The 26,081-nt window shown below is 39.2% G+C and overlaps 3 protein-coding genes across 7 annotated transcripts in view; 1 reads left to right on the forward strand and 2 right to left on the reverse strand.

The window, feature by feature from the left end:
- The window catches only part of LOC120521982 (tripartite motif-containing protein 29-like), a 46,244-nt gene extending 40,209 nt beyond the window's left edge, over positions 1–6,035 (forward strand). The window contains exon 6 of the mRNA XM_039743235.1: positions 5,051–6,035. Within this exon, the coding sequence (XP_039599169.1) occupies positions 5,051–5,052 (2 nt within the window). The 3' untranslated portion in view covers positions 5,053–6,035. The remainder of the gene's footprint in view (positions 1–5,050) is intronic.
- LOC120521855 (NACHT, LRR and PYD domains-containing protein 12-like) overlaps positions 1–26,081 on the reverse strand; it is a 1,152,437-nt gene that overhangs the window by 204,820 nt on the left and 921,536 nt on the right. The window lies entirely within an intron of this gene.
- LOC120521933 (E3 ubiquitin/ISG15 ligase TRIM25-like) overlaps positions 4,503–26,081 on the reverse strand; it is a 49,024-nt gene continuing 27,445 nt past the window's right edge. The window contains exons 5-6 of one of the 3 annotated variants that reach the window (XM_039743201.1): positions 21,841–21,915; positions 4,503–4,805 (exon numbers count right to left, since the gene is read on the reverse strand). In XM_039743201.1, the coding sequence (XP_039599135.1) occupies positions 4,675–4,805; positions 21,841–21,915 (206 nt within the window). In that variant the 3' untranslated portion in view covers positions 4,503–4,674. Of the gene's footprint in view, positions 4,806–16,356; positions 16,509–21,135; positions 21,726–21,840; positions 21,916–26,081 lie in introns of those variants that run through there. The other 2 variants (XM_039743206.1, XM_039743212.1) reach the window with 2 other exon arrangements.

Consider the following 26,081-nt stretch of genomic DNA (forward strand, 5'->3'; position numbering starts at 1 on the left):
AAAGGTATTTCCATTCAATCATGTCGAATGCTTTTCTGCATCCAATGATAATAATATTTCTGGGGTGTTTGATTTAGTTGGTGAGTATATTACATTAAACAGGCGTCGAAGATTTGAAGATAAGTGTCGGCCCCTAATAAATCCAGTTTGGTCTTGTGATATTATTGAGGGAGCACTTTCTCCATCCTTCTAGCTATGATTTTAGAGAGTATTTTAACGTCGTTATTCAGAAGTGAAATTGGTCTGTATGATGCACATTGTAATAAGTCCTTATTTTGTTTTGGAAAGACAGTGATTAGTGCTTGGCGAAAGGTTTGTGGAAGAGATTGGTTATCTCTGGCTTCTGTAAATGTTGCTAATAGGAGGTAAGCTAGCTGAGCGGAGAATTTCTTGTAAAACTCTGCAGGGTAGCCATCAGGGCCTGCTGCTTTTCCACCTTGGAGTGACTTTATAGCATCCAGTAATTCTGATAATGACAGAGGTTTATCGAGCTCCTCCACACTAATAGCGTCAATTTGTGGTATCTGTAATTTATCCAGAAATGCATTAGATTGTATATTGTCTTCTTTAAACTCAGTAGTATATAGGGATTTATAGTAGTCTCTAAAAGTGCACATTATATTTTTGTGTTCGATGATTTTATCTCCATTCGTGTTAGTAATTACGAGATTGCGTTGCGCACTTCTTGCTTGTGAATTTGTTGCGCTAAAAGCTTATTAGCTTTCTCTCCATGTTCATAATAATGATGTCTGGATTTGTAAATTAGTTGTTCGGTTTCTTTAGTTGTCAAGAGGTTTAATTCTGAATGTAGAGCCTGCCTCCTCTTATGTAGAGTCTCGCTTGGTAGTCTGGCATGTTCTTCATCTATTTTAGTAATTTCGCTTTTTATCTCTGCTACTTTCTTGCGGATTTATTTCTGTGGGAAAGATATGAGATAATCTGTCCTCTTAAGAAGGCCTTAAGAGTTTCCCAGAGTGTTCCTGCAGAGATCTCAGGGGATGTATTTGTCTCTAGAAAGAATTCGATTTGTTTGGATATAAATTCAGTACAATTCTCGTCAGCTAATAGAAGCGGATTGAGGCGCCATCTGCGGGGTGAGTGTATGGGGCTTAGTAATTTCAGCTCCAAGATCATCGGAGCATGGTCTGAAATAACAATAGCATCGTATTTACAAGATTTAATCTTAGGCAAGAAGTTATTATCTATAAAGAAGTAATCAATCCTTGAGTAGCAATGATGTACTGGTGAGTAGAAAGAATATGTTCTTGAATTTGGGTTTAAAACCTCCAGGGATCTGATAAGTTGTGATCAGTTATAAACTTTGTAATTATCTTTGCGGTGTTAGTTGCGTTCCCCTGTGGGGGAAGTCTTATCTAAAAGTGGATTTAGAACACAATTAAAGTCCCCAGCCATTATAAGTTTATGAGTGTTCAGATTGGGAATGGATGCAAATAAATTTTGTATAAATTCCTTATCATCAACATTAGGTGCATAAACATTTATCAAAATCATTTTACAGTTAGATAAGTCTCCCATGACCATCACATATCTCCCTTCAGGATCCAATACTACATCTGATGCTACAAATGGTACTGTTCTATGTATGAGAATTCCCACCCCTCTAGTTTTCTTTGTAAAACTAGAATGGAACATTTGGCCAGTCCAGTCTTTTGCAGCGGAACTGATCCTTACTTAGTAAGTGGGTTTCCTGTAAAAATACTATTTTAGCATTTAGACCTGTTAGGTGAGAAAGTACTTTCTTTCTCTTTAATTCGTGATTCAGGCCTTTAACATTCCAGCTTACGAGTTAACTGTCCCATCATGGAGACACTGATTCTGAGTTTTTGGTGTCATATTATAGTCTTAACTGGAAGTGAAATAGTTTAGGTCTTAATTTCCTATTCCCCCAAGAGTTGTTGCCATGCAGCTTATTATTACGTTGATAGTTATAATTATAAAGATTGAGATGATAGATTAGATATAGATCAAGCCTGCTCTCTTTCTCTTCCCCTTAACCCCCACCCTCCCTTTTTGCCTCCCCAGGTGAGGCTAAAACCCACTTCATGCAGTCCCAGTCCTCTGACATACCCAGAGACAGAGCACGTCCAAAGCACATCAAGCCCCCATGCAGTGGCTTTAAGGTTAAAAGATAGAGATATCTGTTACCAATATAGTCTTTAAAAGAGGAAAAAAAAAAAAAAAAGAATTTTGCACTTAATATATATACATATATATATACATACATATATATACACATACATACATATATACATATACATATAATCTTCATCAATTTTAGTGCATTAAGATGATATCCCCAGATAATAAACCCAGGTGATGGTGTTAAAGATGTGTCCAAAACAAGCATAACAAGTCTTAATGCAGTAATAGCAATAACAGCAAACCAAGGGTATGATATTGAACAGTCTCATTTAGGGTACACATGAAATAATTAGAAAAGAAAAAAGAGGAGGAAAACGTAATTAAGCACAATAAAACATAAACATTTAGCCCTAGTAATACTAAGTAATGATAAGTAATAAGTAAGTAATAATAATATAAGAATATGAGAATATATGCTGATAAAAACCCGTATTTTAAAACAAATAGATCAGACAGTAGATTATTAATCCTAGCTTTATCATTTACCGCCATGACTCACAATTATGTATCAGAATAGTCCGGGATCAGCTTTCTTAACTCATTTTCTGCCTCCTCCTTGCTAGCGAAAACATAGAAATGACCCTGCCATTCCACTTTCAGTTTTGCGGATACAGGAGGCCGTATTTGACATTGGCTTGCCGTAGCAGCTGTTTAATATTATAGAAGGCGGCGTTTGATAGCTGTTGCTGGAGAGAAGTCAGGGAAGACGAATGTGGCAATCTTCATATATAATATCTTCCTTTTTTTCCTGAGGAGTTCCATCACCTCTAACTTAAATGATAATCGTTCAAAACGGACTATAAAAGATCTTGGTCGGGGTCTGGCGGTGTTTGATCAGCGTCGCTGTAAGCGCTGCTATCTCAGATTCTGCTTTAAAGTCGCCCCGATTATTTTAGAAAAAGTTCAGTTCGAATTTCACGGGTTTAAACTTTCTCGATTCTCCGGCAAGCCTTCAATTCTGACATTATACCTTCTATTCCCATCTTCTAAAGCAGCCAGTCTGTCTCCAAGTTTTTCTCCGAGTTTTTACATTCGAACTGACATTTACTGCTCTTTCCTCGGCACTGGCAGCTAGATGTTCGGCTATTTCGATCCGATTCGTGAATGTCTCACTAAGATGCTCCAATCGATCAGCAAGCGTGCTCAGTTTAGCGAGTTTTTCTCAATGCGCTCTTCAATTTTACCCAGCACCTGTCGAAGTTCAAGCTGTACCTCTTGGCGCTTTCATTTGCCTGTTGGATTTCCTGTCGCAGACATTCATTGGCCTGTTTCATCTCCTGTTTCATTCCTGTTTCAGTCTCTCATGTGCCTTTGCCGTTGGTTTCTCATTAGCCTTCTCGCTTTTCTTTATATCTTGCCTGAGCTCAGCGAGCAACACTTTCAGTTCAGATAGCTCAAATGTGCCTTCTTGTACCGTAGATGAAGCAGCAGACTCTGCTGAAGCCGGTGTCCCCGCTGCTCCAGTCCCGCGTAATTGCGTAACTGAAGCCGCGGACCTCCCGGCCTTTTCCAGTTTCAGGTAATCCTCTCCAATCGGCGAGCTATCCACATCTGCACTCACGATCGCACCTTCGCTCCCCTTTTCGCTCTCAGCGGCGGCGATGTAGCGGACTGTGGTCCCGAGGAGTCTGTACTTTCGCCCATCTGATCCAGGTCTGTCTCTGAGAGGCCGTATCTCGAGCTAGGGCTTGCTGATCGCAGCTTGGATGTAGCTTTAGTCTTGATTCTTTGGACCCCCTTCTTGTTGGCCATGTTTATATGTGTTTACATATACTGTAGCGGTCCCTCTCGGGTTGAATAAATACAGGATATCTCAGAATAATAAGCAAATAATATGAAAAATAGCACCACTGCTAGCGGAGCTCCACTTCAGACGTCCATCTCTGAGTGAGTTATTTGAGTAGGGAATTTTCACAATATATATTCTCGCTTTTGGGAATGCCTTCTTTGCAGTTCTATTGAGATCCCCGTAGTATTGCTTGATTGTTTTATCCATGTGTTGTTTATTACAGTTATTTATCCCTACTGATAAAATTGCAAAACGTACCTGTTCTTGTGGTTGTGTTGCCTTAAATATTTTAATCAGATCAAGGATTTTTGCACCAGGATAACTCTGCATTTCTTATGAGTCCAGATATACATGGGGGATTCTAGATATGTTGGAGTCCCCAATAATTAAGATTGTTCTGGTGGACTCCAATCCCCCGAAGGGTCTGTAATATCTTCTGGCCTTACTGACTATTGTAATTTTATTAATATTGGTTTGTGGTTCTATTTGTGTATAGTTAGAAGATGGAGGATCAGAAATGGACTTTGATTCTATAGATGGATTTTGGGAGTCCTCATTCATCTCTTCCTCCCTACTGTGTTGATAATTAGAATGTAATGTGTTGCCAAGAATAATATCACTGGAGGGAGCAGCCAAACCTGAAATGAAAGATACAAACAACTGATCAGTCCCTCCCACCTCCTCCAAGACCCCACCAGTCGGATCGCGAAAACATTCCTTTACTAACCCAGGTGATTGATTCGAGACCGCCATGATCGGGATGTATAAACTATCTTTTGACTTCCCTCCATGGAGATCCATCCCAGGCCGACAGGACGTTCCCGACGTTGGCACAGATGTTGGAGTTTTAGAGCTGGAAAAAGAAATAGATTGTTTCAGATCTGGAGAAAAGATGGAATTTGAAATGTTAGTATTCAAAGCAGAAGGAAAAGAGGGAGTAGAAGGTATTTGTATATTTTGTAATACTGGGACCAAGGTTTTTATTGGTTTACTATTTTCATTTACTTGAACAGATCCAGTGACAGAACCCTCAGAAGGTAAGTATATTATATTTTTATTACAGGTTTCTAATTTCTTTTCTGTCCCTTCTACATTAAGGATTTTCCCAGAAAGAGAGGAACCTTTTTGTTTCAAGGACAGGTCTTTTGGGAATGGAAAAGAAAAGGAACTGGAAGAAATAGCCGTATAAAGAGGAGTGTCTATTGGATCCAGAGATGTATTGCAGGTGAGTTTTAAGTCAGGTAAGTAAGATAAAGAATTTTTATGCACCTTTGAATGAGTATTGGAGATAAATTATCTTCCAGGAAATCTGAGGAAGATGAACGTGAAGAAGAAAAGGAAGAAGACAGAGGATGGTCCATATGTACTTGTGGATCAAGTTTAGAGACAGATTTAACTTTTAACCCAGGAGATGGAAATGAGGTAGAAGAAGCATTTTGAAGATTAGATTTAGTTCCCAATACATGGGACACTGAAGAAGATAAAACAATATGTACTTTAGGATAGAGGTTAGAGTTAAGTTTTTCATTAGAAGAGAGAGAGGATATAGGTAAATTTGAGTCTTTATCCAAATTAGGGTTTGTTACATTTTTTAATAATGATTCTGGTTGTGCCTGTTCAGTAATGAAAATTTTATTTGTATCAGGAACCAATTGTAACCCAGAAAAAGAAGATGAAAGTTTACCTATTTTTGCCCCTTGTTGGGTCTTTAAAGGAGAAGAAGTAATTTGTAGTTGGTTCCCAGAAAGTCTCCCCGGGGAGATTGTTTTTTGTAACCCTTTCTTATTTGAAGAAGAATCCTTTTACAAGAGAATCAGAAGAGTTAGATTGTGAAGATTTAGAAGAAGATAAAGAAGAGCTGATTAAAGATTGAGAAGAAGAATAAAGAACTTGGTCTAATGATTCATGTAATTGTTCCCTCACCCTTTGAGATGATAAGGAAAGGGAGGGTATTTCTGGCCCAGATTCAACAGTTTGTAAAGACTGTGTAGAAACAGTTGAAATATTTGAAGGAGCGTCAGTATCTTTTAAGCAAACAGCCCCTCCGTCAGGCGCAGAGAATGTCAGAGAGGGTGAGAGAGAGGCAGAGACAAGCAAACAATCAAGCTCCGCGCGGGATGCATATCTTATAGCATTGAGGAGTTTTAGTTAATATGTAATACATGCTCTGATTGGGTAGCTTCTAAGCCATCCGCCAATAGCGTCCCTTGTATGAAATCAACAGGGCAAACAAACTGAGGAAGCGTGTAGCATAAATTAAAAGACCCATTGTCTGCAGAAATCCACGAACCAGCGAAAAATCTGTGATATATATTTAGATGTGCTTACATTTAAAATCCGCGATAGAGTGAAACCGCGAAAGTCGAAGCGCGATATAGCGAGGGATTACTGTATAGGCTTCTTTATTTTGTATTCCATGTTTCCTTTCTGAAGTGAATCTCCATTCAATATGAGAAGTACGGGGTAAGGAACTCTCTTGGCCACTGTTCTGTTCTTAATTCCATGGATTGTGTTGGTCAGCAGGTTAAAAGTGCTGTCTCATCAGAATTTAGAGAGAGAGAGGGAGACTTCATTTTCATGGTTTCCTGAGTGTGAAACATTTTCTACAGAATGAAAGGTTGTTATTGAATCAGTGTGCAGCTTAATTACTTTAATAATATTTAGGTTATCCATTTTATTAACAGGGCTTAAGTTCTCAAGTATGTTGCCAAAAACTTGGTTCTTGTATTGTGGCCTAATGTTTCTTTCCAAGCCTTTTTGACCTCATTGACGAGTTCCTCCAGTGATTCAGGAACTCCATTGGTTATTACCATTCTTATGCAGTTGTCCTTGGCCAAAACAACAAGCAGTCTTACTGTTGTACTCATAGCCATGTTAGACAGAAATGCTGGCAAAAGAAACCAAAGTCTTACTCACATTTTATGTCAATTTTATGTAATTTGTAATATACAATAATGCCATTATTTTTAATCACACTTTGTTGGTGTGTCAGCCTGAAGGACATGTAGTTGTAAATCAACAGTGACCCCTGCTGGTCAGACTGGTATTTGTATCATCTATTCTCTTTTTTATCCGCTTTTCTATTTCACGGTTGTAGACAAGACAGGGGATAACTCTGGAGAGGGTGCCAGTCCACTGCAAGGTCGACATACACTTACACCCATGTCAAGTGTGTGTCAGACAATCAAAGTAAAACCAATAATATCAAAAAAACTGAATAATAATGGAGACCCTGATAGCCACACTTGACCTGCATTCTCCTCCCCAAATTCACTCACAGAGATGTTGCCTCCCCTCCCATCCTGTAAAATTCATTTTGACCCCAAAGTACAAACAAAAAGAGGACCAGCGCTTGTGGGGACATCAAGTAACCAGTGGAGGGTACTGGTCAGTGGTCACATGGTGTCAGATGGCAGATTGTCACACTGCAGTCAGTACTAACCCCAAACCCTGGGTAGAGGGGTTCAGTGAAGGAGGTGTTGAACCTGTGCAGGATGGTCATTGTGTGTGTGACACTATAAAATGACAGCGAGCCAGCAGGCCAGTCCAGATAGACGCCTATTCTGGGGCTGTAGGAGGCGCTGATTACAGTCTTCTCATTATTGTGGTGCACAGAATACTGGGAATAAAAACACCACAAACTCCAGGGGCCTCATGTATAAACGGTGCGTACGCACAGAAATGTTGCGTAAGAACTTTTCCACATTCAAATCGCGATGTATAAAACCTACACTTGCCGTAAAGCCACACACTTTTCCACGGTACCTCATGCCTTGTCGTACGCAAGTTCTCCGCTCGGTTTTGCAAACTGGCGGCACCCAGCATCAAAGCAATGGTACTGTTCTTGTGTGATTACTCATTATTTTCATGACGCGGCTTTATAAATACACAGAAACTAACCGCATATTGTTTATTAGTGTAATGCATCTGATTGTAATTAACTCGTAACAATATAATGGTCCAGGGAACAGCCATAGTATTCCAATACCATAAATGCTCTCACTTCTCCTTCTTCTTCTTCTTCTTCTTCTTCTTTCAGCTCCTCCCGTTAGGAGTTGCCACAGCGGATCATCTTTTTCCATATTACTCTCACTGCACGACTCAGAGTATTTATATCACTGTATCTGAGTGTGAATCACAGCAGCAGCTGATCGCAAAGAGAATTATCGGTATACAGCATCAAGCACACGCTGTCTCAGCCACTGCAAAATGTTTTAAAGCCTTTCCTGTACGGACCTCGCGGTTCAGAAACAGTTTCATCCCAAGAACTTTAAATGCACTCAATCAATTGCTCCTTGTAGAACTGTTTGTACTTATAAGTACAATCACCCCACTGTAAACTTGCACTACTGTTATAATATCTCACAACCTGGGCCACTTTATAAAGCGCGTATTTACATATGATGACGATATCATTTTTAAGGTGAAATGCAGCAAAATATGTTTGTTAAATTATACAGATAAAACTTTAACTTCATTTAAATAATCTATATTCTTCACTGGGAGTGTCGTGAAGGATAGAATAATTAAACATGTACTACGTAAGATATTTCAATGTTCTTTAAACGCTTTTGAAGAATCGGCTAAGCTTACAGATGGCTTAACGTCTATTACAGAGCTGATTGTGTGGCGATTGGTTACTTGGGGAAAGAAAAGCAAGGACTCTTGGGCGGCCACACCAATATATATTGAATATAAAACAGAAAGAGAAAATAACAACACAGCTAAAAACGCAGCGACAAATTTCGACAAAAGATAAATGCTTGTCATGAGCACGAGGCTCATGAAACTCATGTTTAATAATGTGCTTTAGCTCCTATCATCATGAAAATGACATCACGTATACATCTCAGTATTTTAGTTATTCAGAGAGCTGTAATATCACAAATGTAATGGACTCTGTGTCCAGTTGGAGGAAGAGAGCCAGTTTAAGAAGCAAGTAGTGATTCACACACACAGAGCACATACGAGTAGAAGATCAAATACAAAACAAAGCATTTAACGTGCTACTTTAATTACGATGTAATTTTGAGAAACTGGTTAATTAAACGATTTTAAGATGAAGTTTATAATGTTCTACTAAATGACAAAATAAACTACGTGATTAAAGTGGAAAATTCGAGATTAAAGTTGACATTTCGTGCTTTTTCCCCACCGTGTGCCTTTTTTCTCTGTACCCTAATAAGCTTTCATATGACACTCAGATAGTGGGCTTACAACTCTTCTTTTCACGGCAACTTTGATATGTGACTTCTTTTTTATTTCCGGCACTGTGCGATTTTGTGAATGTGAGCTTTCAAGTTTCTCCAACACGCTATGTCACTCGATCAACTTCATTTTGTTGATTATACCACGGTTTATTTGAACAAATAGTATGTTTTTACTTTGCCTCCACTTGGTATTCGCTGAAATTCTTATATTTTCCCCGTGCTTTTCCCATTGTCTTTTCACAGAAGGCTGCGCTTAAGGGCGATTTATATTGATTTGCATATTCAAATAGGCGTAATTCTGGGAGGATTTGGGGCGTTACATAATGCGCGTGCACGAGCGTTAGTTTTCACGCTGATTGGGATTTATGTAACGGAAGGACGTGGAAGTTGGAGTACGCACATGCATCTGGATTTTTCTGTGCGTAAACGCATTTCGGCGTTTCTCGTTATAGTGCGAGTTCTACGCACGCCATTATACATGAGGCCCCAGGACTTGTCATTGTTTCCAAAGCTGCACTCAGTTCTTTATATGCGATTCCAATCAGAATCCAGTCTCCAGTGCACCCCACCTCCCAGTAACAGTGAGTCCCAGTCAGAGCCTCTCTGCACAGAACTTCCCAGTAGTCAAATCTGTCAGGATGATAAGGATATTCAATCTCTGTCCCATCACGCGTCACCTTCTTATCCCTTTCAGACAGACAGCAGTCTCTGTGTGGTGTGTTGATGTCCAGTGCGATTGGACAGAAGTCTGAAAGGAGACAAAAGAAAATAACTGGGAGGAAATCTGTGTAATGGGACTGGGGGCTGAGCACAACACAGAAAATTAACAAGAGCTAATCAGGAGCTGCACTGACAAGAGTCAGACGTGTGCCGTCGACTGTAAAGAGCTCATTTGATTGGACAGAATCTGTGGAGATTAAAAATAAAATTCTGGAATTGGGATAAACGCCATAAGGTCACTTCAAGGTCAGATTTCAAATGGCCTGTCCACACTGACCACTGACTTTATTAAATGACACTTTCTATTGTCACTATCCACATCTTTCATTTAAAATCAATCCCCTGTCACACTTCATCACCAACTTGATTTTTTCTTTCCTCACAATAAACCCCTGATCCTCATTCTGCTCCTTCAATTCCCAGTCTTTAGTTCTTCGATTTTCAGTGGCCAACTAAACATTTAGGGGTCACCCCACAGGTCAGGGCTACATGGAATATGAAGATAAAAAATAAATAATAAAACAAAAAATGCCTGAGAATGAAATGTTTGTGATGAAATGTCATAAAACTCATGACTGACTGCTCGCTGATTTAGTGGCCAGCCATTGAGTGCTGAGAGATATGCAGTTCATGAAGAAAATCATCATGGAGTGAGCTGAATCAGCTTAGTCAGTAAAGGAGAAGATTCACTCAGTAGAAATGACCTTTAAAATCAAAAGACACAGATTCAAAATAATAAGAAATGTGAAGAAGAGGAACTGAACTGGCAAAACTCTCTACAGGACAGCATGATGGCCAAAGGGTGGAGCTGCGGCCTCACAGACTCAGCTTCACGACTTTAAATTCAGCACACAGGTGTTGTTTTTGTCAGATTTGCATGTTCTCCTCGTGTGACTCCTGGTGTTCTTCACACATCACACAAAAGTGCATGTTGGGTTCATTGGCGACTCTGAATTGGCCTTGTATGGTTGTGGCTGTGAAGCACCTGACTTAGGCACAATGCAGCCTGAACTGGATTACACTGGTTTGACAATGTTGCATAAAAATCACTTTAATGTAAATCCGCCACAGCCACGATGGCGTCCCATCACAACTCTGTAAAGTGATTCTGTATATGTTTATTTTATTCAATAGATTTCATTTAACATATTTATTGGAGTTAAGTGAAGTCATTTGCCTTGGATCACTCAGGCTAGTAGATTCTTTTGGTTTATTTAGATGCCGAAATGACTGAGAAAATGTAAAACCTTAAGGCAAACATCATATTACATGATCAAACATTTGATATTTTTTACACAAGGCAAGCAGTTGTCCTTTGTAATATAAAACAATTTACGTATGAAAATACATATGTGTAAAAATGTATATATGTATATATTTTATTGAATATACCTGTATTGTGACACGTGAAACACTGTCTTGCTCCCAAGAGAAGGCTTCCTTTATTCCAATCAAACCAGGAACAGTGAGGGTCTTTATTCAAATAGGATCTACCACTTTAATACACACAGACACAGCAAACAACCAGTGACAGGACCAGGTCAGTGGACGGGTTGGACTGTTCCATGCATCAACCATTGTGCGACAGGCTTATTAATGCGGTGGGGCTGTGAACCTGCACTTTCCTCAAACACCAGTGATGGACAAGCAATCTCTGCCTGCATTACCAGCGTTTCAGCACATAGTGTAACTGAGGTGTTGTCAGGATCTCAAAAATCTCACTATATATCTATACTAATAAAAGGCAAAGCCCTCACTCACTCACTCATCACTAATTCTCCAACTTCCCGTGTAGGTAGAAGGTTGAAATTTGGCAGGCTTATTCCTTACAGCTTACTTACAAAAGTTAGGCAGGATTCATTTCGAAATTCTACGCGTAACAGTCATAACTGGAACCTACTTATGTACATATATACCGACCATAGCCTGCAGCTCAGTCGCCGTGTGAGGCGGAGTTGCGTCTCTCATCGTCACGCCTCCCACGTAATTGAGTGCCTGCCCATATAAGGCCATCCGTCAGCAGCAATCCAATAGAAACACTCTACCGCTAAATATTCGCGGGTTTAGGGCTGTGCTTATGCAAAAGAAGATGAGATGGTCAGGGTGGTGTTTGGCACAAACTCAGCGAAACTGCAAGAGAAACCTTTAAGTGCCGGGTCTTAGCCAACACTAAATAAAGCCATGGACATCGCACAAGATAGCACAAGCATAGCTGAGAACCTTTGATGCATGTAGTCCAAGCGGCTCACGTGAACTGACTGTGAACGCAGTACGCAGACAAAAAGCAAGAGCTCCAAAGAGCGCTGAACAAAAAACGCATTGCACAATTGAGAAGGCAGCAAAAGAATAAGAAGCGAGTGATGCATACAAGCATATTCATAATTGCAGCTACTGTGGAAACAAAGCACACGGTGGAAAAAAGTCAATGTCCAGCTAAAGGAAGACAGTGTAAAAAAAAAAAAACCCGTGCATGCAGTGTGTCACATCTCAAATAAAGAGGAAGGCAAGCTGTTTATTGATGCAGTAAGAAAGGAATCGATGAATGAAACCTGATATCTTTACAACGGTTGACAAACACGGAATGTAACTTGAACACAACACATCCTACAAATACGAACCTGATTGAACGAAATAATGACAATCAAATCCTTGATGACAGCAACACTCATAACAGTCACAAAACAATTACATTGACAATCATGTTACGTTATTTTTAAAATGTTCACTTTTCTTTTTCATAACTTCTTTAACACACTACTTCTCAGCTGCGAAGCGCGGTATTTTGGTATATATATATATATATATATATATATATATATATATATATATATATATATATATATATATATATATATATATATACCCCCATCTACATACTGTCAAATAAACGAACCACACGCCGTGGTGCAATGCAAGAGGCTGACGTCCGAGGTTCAATTCCCGAGAGGGGGTGCAGTGAGTGTGTACGCCTGATGAGCCCAGAATTAGGCTTAAACACGTGCCGCGTACTCTTTGCATTATTTGACAGTAAAACTATTTCAATATATATATATATATACACATATATTATATATACACACACACACATATATATACCGTCTGTGACGGACGATGCCGATTTTGCACCCCCCTGGTTTGAGAAGAAGTATGAAAAAATATGAGGTTAACACAGAAAAACAGATCACCAATTGAAGCTTTATGAATAACGAATACTTTATTCTCCATCAATAATTGTTTTGGTAAAGCCATACTCAGTGTAATCCTCCTTCCATTTAAAATTTTTTTCACGACTAGCCATGATTAAATGAACGGTAAAAAAGTAAGAGCGAAGCGACGGTGACTTATTGAGGCAGGCAGGCGAGAGCACAATAGCACGCGGGCTCAATGTGGTGCGCGTCAAGTCGATCTAAAATGCGCGATCAGATTCAAAATAATATATCTTTTCAAGTTCTGTTTGGATATAAGTTGGTTCTAATTAGTCGACAGAAATATCTTTGATAGGAATGTAAGTTGAATTTAGTCTTTAAATTTCTATGGTGAAGAAAAATTTATGCAATGATGACTAAATTTAACTTACATTCCTACCAAAGATATTTATATATATATTATATATATACAGTATATATAATGCAGCTAAAAGTTGCAGGGGTCAGGACTCACCAGTAAAGGTGGTCAAATTTGGTGTTCAACCAGCATTTCAGATTGCATCTTGCTGGGGGAGCTTGTGCAACATTATGTGTCCCTGAGTGTCGCAGTGGTGACTCCCTTTACCAAAAAAAATCACCCATAACCTGCCTGAATGACTATCGGCCAGTAGCGGTGTTACTGTTAACCCCGGTGCTGATGAAGTGTTTTGAGAGACCAGTCCGTAATCATATCATGTCCTTCACCCCCCCACCGTTGATGCACACCAATTTGCTCACAGGGCTAACAGGTCTACTGAGGACGCTGTTTCTGCTGCTCTCCATGCTACCCTGTCACATCTGGAGCAGCAGGGGAGCTACGCATGTCTCCTCTTTATTGATTTTAGCTCTGCTTTTAACACCATCCTCCCTCACAGATTGGTGTGCAAGCTGCTAGCCCTGGGACTCCTGTATTCCACCTGTCTATGGATTAAAGACTTCCTGACAGACTACATAGGGCGTGGTTTACTCCCACAATCCAAAGCCATGCAGGTTAGGTGCATTCTCGATCCTAAATTGTCCCTAGTTTGTGCTTGGTATGGGTGTGTGTGCCCTGCGGTAGGATGGTGCCCTGCCTGGGATTTGTTTCCTGCCTTGCACCCTGTGTTGGCTGGGATTGTCTCCAGCAGACCCCCATAACTCTGTAGTTAGGATATAGCAGGTTGCATAATGGATGGATGACAGACCACACACAAAGGGTTAGGGTGGGCCCTCACATCTACTCGGCCATCAGCATCAGCACCGACTCTCCTCAGGGGTGTGTGCTGAGCCCCCTGCTCTTCAGGCTGTACACACGTGACTGTGCCCCTGCCCACCACAGCAACACCATTGTCAAATTTGCAGACAACACCACTCTGGTGGGGCTCATCTCTGGGGAGGATGAGTCCGCCTACAGGGAAGAAGTGGAGCGACTGACAGCATGGTGCACTGACAACAACCTGCTTCTGAACACAAGTAAGATCAAAGAGCTCGTTGTGGACTTCAGGAAAAAGAAAACAGACATCAAATCACTCTACAACAGAGGGGACTGTGTGGAGAGGGTGTCAGACTTTCGCTCCGTGGGAGTCAACATCATGGAAGACCTATCCTGGGGTGTGAACACAGCTGAGCTGGTGAAGAAGGCTCTCCTCAGGGTGAATAACATCCCTCAAAAACTGCTGGTGTCCTTCTATCATTGCTCTATTGAGAGTATCCTGTGCTAACTGCCTCTGCGTGGGGTTTTCCAGCTGCACTTCAGCGGATCGTGAAGACTGCCCAGCAGATCATCAGCTGCACTTTACCTTCTCTGGATGAACTGCACAGCTCTGGCTGCCTCAGGAAAGTGGAAAACATCTTAAAAGACTCCTCACACCCCACTCATGACATCAGGCAGAAGACAGAGGAGCCTCAAAACAAAGACTAATAGACTGAATAGCAGTTTCTATCCTGTTGCTATTAGAGCACTGAATGCCACCTCATCACCTCCAGTGCAGCAGTGCAACAGATGATATCTTGTGCAATAGTGTTTATGTGCAATTAAGGTCTTATGTTGAATGTTTGTGTTCTACATTTTTCTTCTTATCCTTTTGCAATTATATTTATTTAGATTTTGTCACCACAGGGACTGCACCTAATTTCGTTGTATTTGTTACAATGACAATAAAGATAAAGATACTCTGATGTCAATAAAGAGATTCTGATTCTGATTCTGAAAGTATAGCATATTCTGGGGCAACCAAGCAAAGTTTCTGTGTCAGCAAGTAACATTAGGGCTATAGAAATAGTTAAAATATGTTTTTTCTTTTTTGAATCTCCATCCAGATACATTTTCTTTTTCATTAAAGCCATAAATTGGTTGCTAAAGTAGATAAAGTAAGAACAATGGAAGAGGGGGCTCGATCCAGAGATCCTTGTTTAATGTCTGTTTTGAAAAGAGAAAACAGGTGTTAGTGGTGATGTACTGAATGTAGATACGGCTTTTAAATATGGTGATGATTGGAAGAAGCAATGTGAGTTGTCTTCTGGCAGCTTCTCTTCTACCTCAGAAGAAACACATATAGAAATATACACCTGCACCTTTACATCCACATATAGAATTATAAAAAAAAACCATATATATATATATATACAAAATAATAATTTCTTTCACAATTCAGTTTACACTTAAGAGACTCAAGTCCAACAGGCTGCTTTGGTGCTTCTGTATTTCTGTTTCTCATAACCAGTCACAGGACCACCATCAACACTCACACCGCACTTTCTGGTGGTTACATTTTCTTATCAAAAATCTGTCCTGAAATATTAAAAGAGAAATGATTTCTATCTATTGATCCATTCAATTAAATCAAATTTATAACTTCACTTTAACTTAATCCTGATACTCTGTATGTTCAATTCTTCATAATAACTATTCATGGTGGCTCTAAAATCCATACTGACCCCTACTCTCTCTTCTGTTTCTTTTTCCGGTTTTTTGTGGTGGCGGCCTGCCACCACCACCTACTCAAAGCATCATGATGCACCAACATTGATGGACTGAAAGCCAGAAGTCTACGTGACCATCATCATCAGGTCCTTCCATGAAAACCCTAAATTCAAAGAGGACTGTTTGACTTATGTTAGGTAGATTGCCCAGAGGGGACTGGGCAGTCTCTTGGTCTGGAACCCCTACAGATTTTATTTTTTTCTCCAGCCTTTGGAGTTTTTTGTTTTTCTGTCCACCCTGGCCATCGGACCTTACTCTTATTCTATGTTAATTAATGTTGACTTATGTTTATCTTTTATTGTGTCTTCTATTTCTCTATTCATTTTGTAAAGCACTTTGAGCTACATTTTTTTGTATGAATATGTGCTATATAAATAAATGTTGATTGATTGATTGATAAAGCACACACTCAGATTGTAAAAACTCCTCTCTGCTCTGAGGGGCAGGAGGCTGTAGGGTGAGAATTGCAGTTCCAAAACCTAAAGATAAAAATAAAAGAGAAGAATGGAAACTGTGAGGAACACATTGTGTAATGTTAGTCACATTCTTAAATACGTATTATTCATACATTACAGTTAAAATAAAACAATAAATGACAGTTAAAACACAAAACACGCTGCTTGAACAGCAAAAAAGAAGTATCATAACATTTTTTATAGTGTGCCTATTTGAATGTGTGAGTGCCCACGTCCTACAAGCAATCTGATCAGATTGGTTACTTTATTTTGGGTGCAGTTGCTCAGCTTGGCTTTGTTGGCACGTCCTGTTAAAAGAAGGAGGAGACCCTGTTTGATTTACTACCTTTACCACCACAAATCTTGATATAATGCACAATGATGTCGGGCCTTGGGAGCAGCAACATTGGTGCAACTGGTTTAGCCTCTGGTGGAAGAGTCCAGTATCAGTCAGACAACATCCAGCAGATGCCAAACCAACCTTTTCTGAGTCAGCTGTTGTTCTTTGCACTTTAATTAAACACAGTGTGGAATTCACCTTAATGAGTGTCACACCTACTGGTCTATCAACAAAGACTTTATTGTGTTCAACCCCTGAACAAAACACAAGTGATAAGTACCTGGGCTTTGAATGGCCAAAATGGGAGTATTTTTTAGAACATTAGAACCCTCTAGACGAGAACAGGCCATTTAGCCCAACAAAGCTTGCCAGTCCTATCCACTTAATTCTTCTAAAATAACATCAAGTTGATTTTTGAAAGATCCAAAAATTCCTACTGTCTACAACACCACTTAGTCTCTTATTCCAAGTGTCTGTAGTTCTGTGTAAAGAAAAACTTCCTGATGTTTGTGTGAAATTTATCCTTAACAAGTTTCCAACTGTGTCCCTGTGTTCTTGATGAACTCATTTTAAAATAACGGTCCACTGGACTTTTAAAACACTACAATCATATCTTCTCTTAACTTTCTTTTGCTTAAACTGTAAAGGCTCAACTCTTTTAATCTTTCCTCATAATTCAACCGCTGTAACCCTGAATCAGCCTAGTCGCTCTTCTCTGGACATTTTCTAGTGCTGCTATGTCCTTTTTGTAGACTGGAGACCAAAACTGCACCCAGGACTCCAGATGAGGCCTCACCAGTGCATTATAAAGGTTGAGCAGAACCTCCTGTGACTTGTACTCCACACATCAAGGTGCTATATAACCTGACATTCTGTTAGTCTTCTTGATGGCTTCTGAACACTGTCGGGAAGTTGATAGCTTAGAGTCCACTATGACTCCTAAATTCTTCTCATAAGGTGTACTCTCGATTTTCCGACCGCCCATTGTGTATTCAAACCTCACATTTTTACTTCCTATGTGTAATTCTTTACATTTACTGACATTACATTTCATTTGCCACAAATCTGTCCAAGCCTGTCTGCTATCCAAGTCCTTCTGTGATGATATAACGGATTCCAAATTATCTGCTAATCCACCTATCTTGGTATCATCTGCAAACTTAACCAGCTTGTTACTTATATTCCTATCTAAATCATTTATATATATTAAAAGTAGCAGCGGCCCTAGCACTGCCCCCTGCTGGTCACCACTCTTAACAAAGGCCAGTTCTGAGAAGGTTCCTTGCACCATCACGCTTCCTGTGTTAGAACCAATTTTTCACCCATGTACAAACACCCTGAACTCCCACTTGTTTTAATTTGATGCCCGATCTCTCATATGGCACCTTATCAAATGCTTTCTGAAGGTCAAGATATGTCATATCATATGCTGCACTCTGGTTGTATCTTTTTATTGCTTCCTTAGTCATGCTGACTGTTTAGTAAAACTCCTGTCCTTGCCATGTGTTGCTCAATCTTATCCTTAATAATTCCTTCCATTAATTTTCCTGTGATGCATGTTAAGCTTACTGGCCTATAGTTGCTTGGATCTGCCCTGTCACCCTTTTTATATAATGGGATGATATTTGCCATTTTCCAGTCCTTTGGAATCTCTCCAGTGCACAGTGACTTCCTAAAAATATGTGTCAAGGGTTTATATCTGTACTCACTAGCCTCCTTAAGAACACGAGGATAAATATTATCTGGTCCTGGTGATTTGTTTGATTTCAGTCTAATTAATCTGAGCAACTATTTATTTATTTATGATTACATTATGCAACACATTTATTTATTTATTTATGCTCCCATTTCACAGTACTTTAATTTATTTATGCAACTATTTATTTATTTAATTTGTCCAAAATATTACTCCTTAAGCAGGCACTTCTTCCACTACAATGTCCAAATTCCTCTTTTAATTCCCCTTTACTATTCTTGATGCACTTCACCTCCTCCTTGTCTGTTCTTTTACTATTAAAATACTGAAAGAATCTCTTAGGGTCTTCTTTCTCCTTATCTGCTCTATTCCTCTCCAACTGTCTTTTAGCCTCTCTGATATCCTTCTTGATGGTTGCCCTCATTTTCTCATACGCTCTACTATTCACTTTGCAGTCATTAGTCTTATATGCCTTATACAGCAGTTTTTTTTCCTTTGCAACTTCTTTTTTAAATCTTTATTAATCCACCGTGGAGTTTTTTTTTTACTTTCTTATTAATCCCACATTTAGGTCTGTATCTGTCCTGCATTTCATGTAACACATTTTTAAATCTGTTCCACTGCTCCTCGACTGTCTCCACATTTAAAAGCTTATCCCAGTCTATCCTACTTAGACTTTGTCGCATCTGCTCAAAATTAGCCTACCAAAGTTCAACTTAACAATTTTAGTCTTTGCATCTGTACTCTTACAAAATACTGAGAATTGTATTACATTATGGTCACTTGACCCTAGTGGTTCAATCACCTCTAGACCCTCAATTCTATCCTGATTATTACAGAATACTAAATCCAGACAGGCTTCACCTCGTGTTGGTGCTTTAACATGCTGTGTTAAAAAACAGTCGCTGATTACTTCTAAAAACTCCTGCTCTTGTGCTCCTCCATCTGCAAGGTTATCCCAGTTAATATTTGGAAATTAAAGCCCCCCATTTCTATAATATCTCCCTGTAAACTTGCCTTTTTGATATTAATAAAAAGATGGGGCTCATCATCTAACTGAAGAGGACTTACATTTAAATTCTGTTTGGCATAAACAACAACCCCACCTCCTTTTCTGTTCTGTCTATCCTCCCTAATAAATGTGTATCCCTCTATGTTACACTCATCCCCATTTTTGTTATTTAGCCAGGTTTCTGTTATTGCTATAATATCATAATTGTGCTCTGCTACATACAACTCCAGCTCACTTACCTTATTTTTGATACTTCTAGCGTTAAGGCAAGCTACTTTAAATGTGTTGCTCGTTTTACTTTTATATTTAAACATTGGGTTACAATTTACATTGCTACTTTTTATTTCTAGCCCGTTGTTTGTTCCTCCTTGTATAGATCTAAACCTGGCCTGTCCTAAACTCCCTGCCCCCCCAATCCTCGACTAGCCTACACATACGCCTCCCCAATACATTGGTGCCCCTCCAGTTCAGATGTAACCCGTCACGGTAGAACAGGTCCCATCTGTTCCAAAAGGAGTCCCAATGCCCCATAAACCTATACCCTTCTACCCTGCACCAAGATTTGAGCCACGCGTTAAGCCTTCTAATCTCCTCAGTCTTACCTGGACTGGCGCGTGGCACAGGCAGAACTTTCGAGAAGACTACCTTGTCAGTTCTGCTCCTCAGCTTGGCACCTAACTCTTTGAATTTGGATCACAGAACTGACAGACTACCCTTATGCATGTCATTTGTTCCAACATGGACTATGACAACTGGGTACACCCCCGCTCTGGCCAAGAGCCTATCCACCCTTCCGGGGAGGTCTCCCACCTGACCTCCCAGAAGGCAACACACCGTGCGAGACTCTCTCTCTCTGGAGCACACCTGCGCTTCAATCCCCCTGATGATCGAGTCCCCAACTATCACTACCTCTCCCTTTCTGGGGACTGGCTCTTCCAAACCATCATCTAAAAAGTCCAACATCCAACAGGACCTGCATTGCACTGGCCTTATTATTAAAATATGAGTTAGGATTTCTAAAATTGCCTCAACTTTATTTTTATTTTATTAAAATTAAATTGTTTAACTTAAATGGTAAAAATAAAAAGAATTAAGCCAAACAAATTAGATTAAAGAACTGCTACAATATTTTACACCTCTGACCCCTTAAGCTCCTGTAATCTTCTCCCACTTGACTGCCTGCTGTTTTTTTCTTTCTATGAGTTTAACATTACTTTTCTCTGTCTGTTCTCCTAATGTTGTACTCCTCTTATTCTTGAATTAAAATCTCTCTACCTGCACTGTTTGTATTCCTTTGTATTAATGAACCTTTGCGCTGTTACCCTCTTAACTGCTGTACTTTTCCTTTAAGAACTGTCCAAACTAGAAAAATTCACTTACAGAGATGCCAGTGTCAGCTACTGCTGCTTTCTGCCTTGCCTTACCGACACTAGTTCAAATACAAATAACAAGAGCAAGTAACAAGAATCTTTCCAAATGCATCTTCAAACACTTGGCTGCTGTTGCTCCTGTGCGGTCAGAAAAAAAAGTAATCAACCCTTCTAAATGGACAAAAAAGTTTTAAAATATCCACATGGTTCATTAGCAGCAACCAAAACATACGTTTATAGGAGCAAAATTTATTTTTTTAATTTACTCCCACACCACAGAAAACAACAAGTCTCAGCAACTCTCAACAATTCTTTCTTGTTTGCAACGATGAAGTCAACAAATCAGTATGTTTCTTCAAGCCTCCAAGCTCCAATCTCCAATCCAATCCAATCCAATCAAAGTCCAGTTGTTGTAGACACTTCACGTAAGAATAACAGCTTCTTGACCCCTTTGAGGGTTTTGAACCCTTGCATGGTTCAGAGGGACTCAGACCCTCATTTTTCATCCCTGCATGCTTACGCTCGGGGACTCTCCTATCAGATAAAGCAGTTCAGCAGTGCCTCAAGCCCTCTTTTCTTGAAAAGGTTGCACTTAATTGACTCCAGTTCCCCCACCATTTCTAGGGCAGAAGGGTTGTGTGGCGGCAGAGGCTGAGAAGAAAGTCAATCCTAATCTCAGTCTTCACCCAGATGCTCTGGATTCTTTCTTTCCTCTATTATTTCATGCCAATTCTTATGCCACTTATTTGCTTTTTACTTCAATATTTATATTAGTCTCAGACAGAGAATCTGCCAGTGGGAGGGCAGGTTACTGTGACAAAACCTCAGTGCACAAAAACAAGCACATTTCTAATTATTTTCAAAGAAGACCAAACATGCCAGTCCAGAGCACTCAGACAGGCGATTATCTAAATTCATGGCAAATGATTTTATCTCACCTTTTCTTATTGTTGATGTCGTCCGTCTCCCTCCAAAAGTCATCTGCTTGGTCCTTAGTGGCACCACTCTCCTAACTGTCATGGAAAACACGCAAGAAGATCAGCAGTTAGTCCATACGCTCTTTATTTAAAATGTATGGAAAGCACAAGACATCAACAGTGAATGTGTGCCCTAATTGAGAGCATTTCTTACAAAGCATTAAAAAAAAAAAGATAATTACAAGGTTAACAAAAGTTAGTCTAACCTTCATTATAAGTAAATACAATAAAAGTTAAAAATGCTTTCCTGTCTGGTAAAGAGGTAGAGATGGACAAAAGCAGAAACTCAGAAAGTCTAAAGAATGGAATCTACATCATAATGTATTGCTCCTGTTATTTCTCTCTTTACGTAACTGACAGGCTTTTCTAGTTGCATTTCTAGTTGCACAATTGCTTAAACTAATTGTACGATATAATACATAAAAGTATACGTTATTCCATACAGCCAACACAAATCTGTCAATTCAGGTGACTTTTAGAGAGTTTTACTACCAAATTGGATTATTCAGTGTCAGCATCACTAAAAGTAAAACAGGGGTACACATCATCTAGGAAGAGGCACGAGTTTTGTGGCATTGACTGCTACACCTACTTGGAAGTGTTTACAGAAAACAATGACATCAGAGCAGAAATAAATTTAAGGTTCCACCTGGGGAAGACATACAACTACACCTTTGGGAATATCATCAGCACCAAGTCAGTCTGATGGGCGATGATAAAAGCCATATAGAAAATAATCAGAAGACCAGCAGGTTTGTATGGTAATGGAGTTTGAGTCATGACACTGAAGAGAGGAGAATATTACGGAGGAACTACAAACTCAATAATATTGCTGGTATTGACGAACAATAAACTCTTTCATTGACCCACTTTGAGGTAAAGCTCCACATCTAATCAATCAATATACTGCACATGCCACTTTCACTCCAGCCAAGCCTGTTTCTGTATTTGGCTTTGGTTGATTTGTCTCCTTAACTCATCTGTAAAGGAGTTTCCATCACAAATCTTCCTCCACATTGTATATTTATCTCTAAAACACTGCCACCCTACTTACTTAACACATATTTACTTTCCACCTGCCTGTCTAATCGCAGTTTTTCCACAATAAATCTTCACCTGCCACTTTCTTCCTACAGGCCTGTGTGGTGGCGGTTTAACACCTTCTTGCTACAGTGCACTGAATTTATTGAAAAACTCTCCATGAAACTAATCAAATTTACTGAGGCAAATGAAAATTCAGTAAGCCATACCAAAGATTTTGTTCTTTGAATTTGATTTTCATTTTTGATTTTGTGCTTTGGTTTTAGAAGTACAATTTTGGCAGTAATGACCCCCTGCCTTTCCATAACTAAGCTTGTGTTTTCATCTCCCAGTTGTTTCTGCTCACAGCAACCTCAAGGCCAGGACTAAAAAAACAATCTTGGGTCCAAACCCGAGTCAAGAACTGATCGTCAAAACCTGTGACACCAAACCAAAATTCAAAGTCTTATTTCAAGGAGGGATCAAATCCAGAAATAAAAGAGAGAGAAATCATTGGCAGTAAGTTTCTGCACTAACAGATAATTTGGAGCTTACAAGAAGTAACTTTTCTATCGTCACTTTGAGTGACATCAGCAACACATACTTTTGGTAAATGATGGGAGTGTTGCCAAGGCAACAGACAATGCAAAGCTCTCAAAATGGCAGCGCCCATTACCAAACCAAGACAGAGTTGTAAATAACAATATAAACTTAAAAACTATTATATAAAGGGTCCAACCAAGAAATATACATAAAAAATGGATTATCTCAGTAAGAAACATTCACAACAAATGTAAAGACAATTTTTTGAGTTTAAAAAAAACATTAAACAAAGCAGAGCCAAGCCCCCATCTAGGGCATGGCCTTCAAATGTGCCTGTCAGATTCTTTAAGAAATTGAACATGAAGTATGGACAGCAGTCCAGGCAGATGAATGTCACTCATATGGACCCAAGATTGGTCCTTCAGGCCATAGTCCTTCCAGTAAACAAGATATTGCACACAGTTACCTTAAAACAATGAGAATCTAAAATACACTGAATTAAATTCCTTTGAACCGTTCACAGAAAATGATGGCTGTGGATGCTTTTTCATATGATATTGGCTATGTCCAGCAGGTCTCAATATAGAAACGTGATAGGCCGAATAAGTCCTAAAGTGGACTGGCAAAGCCAAACCATAAGACACCAAACATACAGATTTCCTATGACATAGGGGCCTATTGAAACGAGATGCCAGCTTATGGGACGGACTCTGTTGGCAGATATCTCATGTGCCTATGCAAACTTTCACCCTGACCTTGTAAACAAGTCTTCTTTTATGATTCACCTATCATTTGGCAGTGCCACCTGATATCTTTATATTCCACCTAACTAGCAACTACCTAACTGATCTCAATAAATTGAAATAGTCAGCAACACAAGGTACCAAGGAAGAGACTGAATGAAAGCCATATAGATATTCAGAAGGAAACATTATTAATGTGGAAAGAAGAAGAATATTTCTAGCATACTCTGCACAGCAGTAAGTCACTCCAGTCATCTTGATTTGAGTTTTCCTTCTACTGTATCTAAGATTTTTTTTCGCAGCTTGTCCATTGACTTTCAGATAGTAATGTGAAGTTAAATTAACTGTGCACCTCATGCAATTGCAAAAGAACTTCCAGAACTAGAACTTAAACTGAGGACCATGATCAGATATAAATGGAGCTAGGGAATCCATGCAGAGAGACTATATGATTTATAAAATGATTAGCCAGCAGTTCCTTAGCAGAAGGTAGTTTCTTTAGTTGAATAAAGTGAGAATTCCTAGAGAAACACATTACTACTATTAAAATGTTTTTATAACCTTCAGAGGATGGAAGATTCCCGAGGATAAGACAGACAAGGAATACATTAGATTGTAGCAAATCCAAAAACAAATCTAATAAGGGTTTGGTCCTACAACAAACCTCACAGGCCAAGACTGTCTTTAATGTCACTTTGCTCACTCTCCCATTTAAAGAATCATTTCTGTTTCATTAATGTTTGAGTTAGGCCTGGATCACCAAACATACCAGACCAATGTGCCTGATCTAATAACTTACCCCGTAGATTTGAAGAAACGTAATATACAATGAGGTAACCTGAAAGATGCTGCTTCATTTGATTGAGCCTCTTGAATCACATTTTCTAGACTAAGATGATGGGATGTCATGGTGACTCCTAAGAACTTTTCTAGAGGAATGATGTTTTCAGGATTCAACTTAACATTGTCTAGCTCATAAATCCAGAACATTATTTTTCCAAGAAAGGTAGGATATAACAAAATTAAGCTGACTGAAGAAAAGGGCCTACTGAGCTTGTGTAGCATTCAGTCACTGATTATAAATAGCCATGCATTTCATGGTCATGGTCATGGATATTTTGACCTCACCCACCAGTGTCTCCATTCTGCTAAGCCCCATTTTATGGCTGAAAACTCACAACTACCGACTTCTTTAAAACTTTCTGGTGTTATAGCCCATACTGGATTACTGGACAGGTGTATATCACCATTTTCTGTTTTCTTTAATTTATTTATCCATTGATATAGTCTCAGAATGAGTAAGGGCATAAACGTTCCCTTTAGGAATATGAGCCTTAAACAATAATTCAATCAAGCAGCCACACTCCCTATATGGTGGTAAATAAGATTTTGGAAATCTATGTATTGTGCAGGAAGCAGTGTCACATCAGCACAAAGAGCAGAAGTGTTAATATCTTCTATATTCAATGAGTTATGAAAACACCTGGAACTCCATGATTGAACAACTTTGATTTACCAATCAATCTTAGGGTGCAAAACAGTTCATGTTTCTCTATAAAGAAGTCCTTTTCTAACTGTGCTGGTGGTTGATTTAAATAATACTTTGCTGAAGGGATACCCGTTGATCAACGCAATTCATGGCTTGAATTTTAAAGGTACTGGAGTTATTCCCAGTGTTTGTAACATAACTTTACTAATAACATTTGTACCTTTCCCAAAATGAACTATACCAGAGACTTTAGTCATTTCAAATTCTTCATGCGCTACTAATAAACTTTTAAGAAGAGTTTAACTGCAGCTTTTCATTATGAAATTATCATTGCTATCCTTCTGTTATGCATTATGCTCCTGCATGAGTTCTTCTTTCAGGTTTCTGTATTTCAGTTACTAACTGCA

Source organism: Polypterus senegalus, chromosome 2 (genome assembly GCF_016835505.1).
Source record: "Polypterus senegalus isolate Bchr_013 chromosome 2, ASM1683550v1, whole genome shotgun sequence".
NCBI lineage: Eukaryota > Metazoa > Chordata > Cladistia > Polypteriformes > Polypteridae > Polypterus > Polypterus senegalus.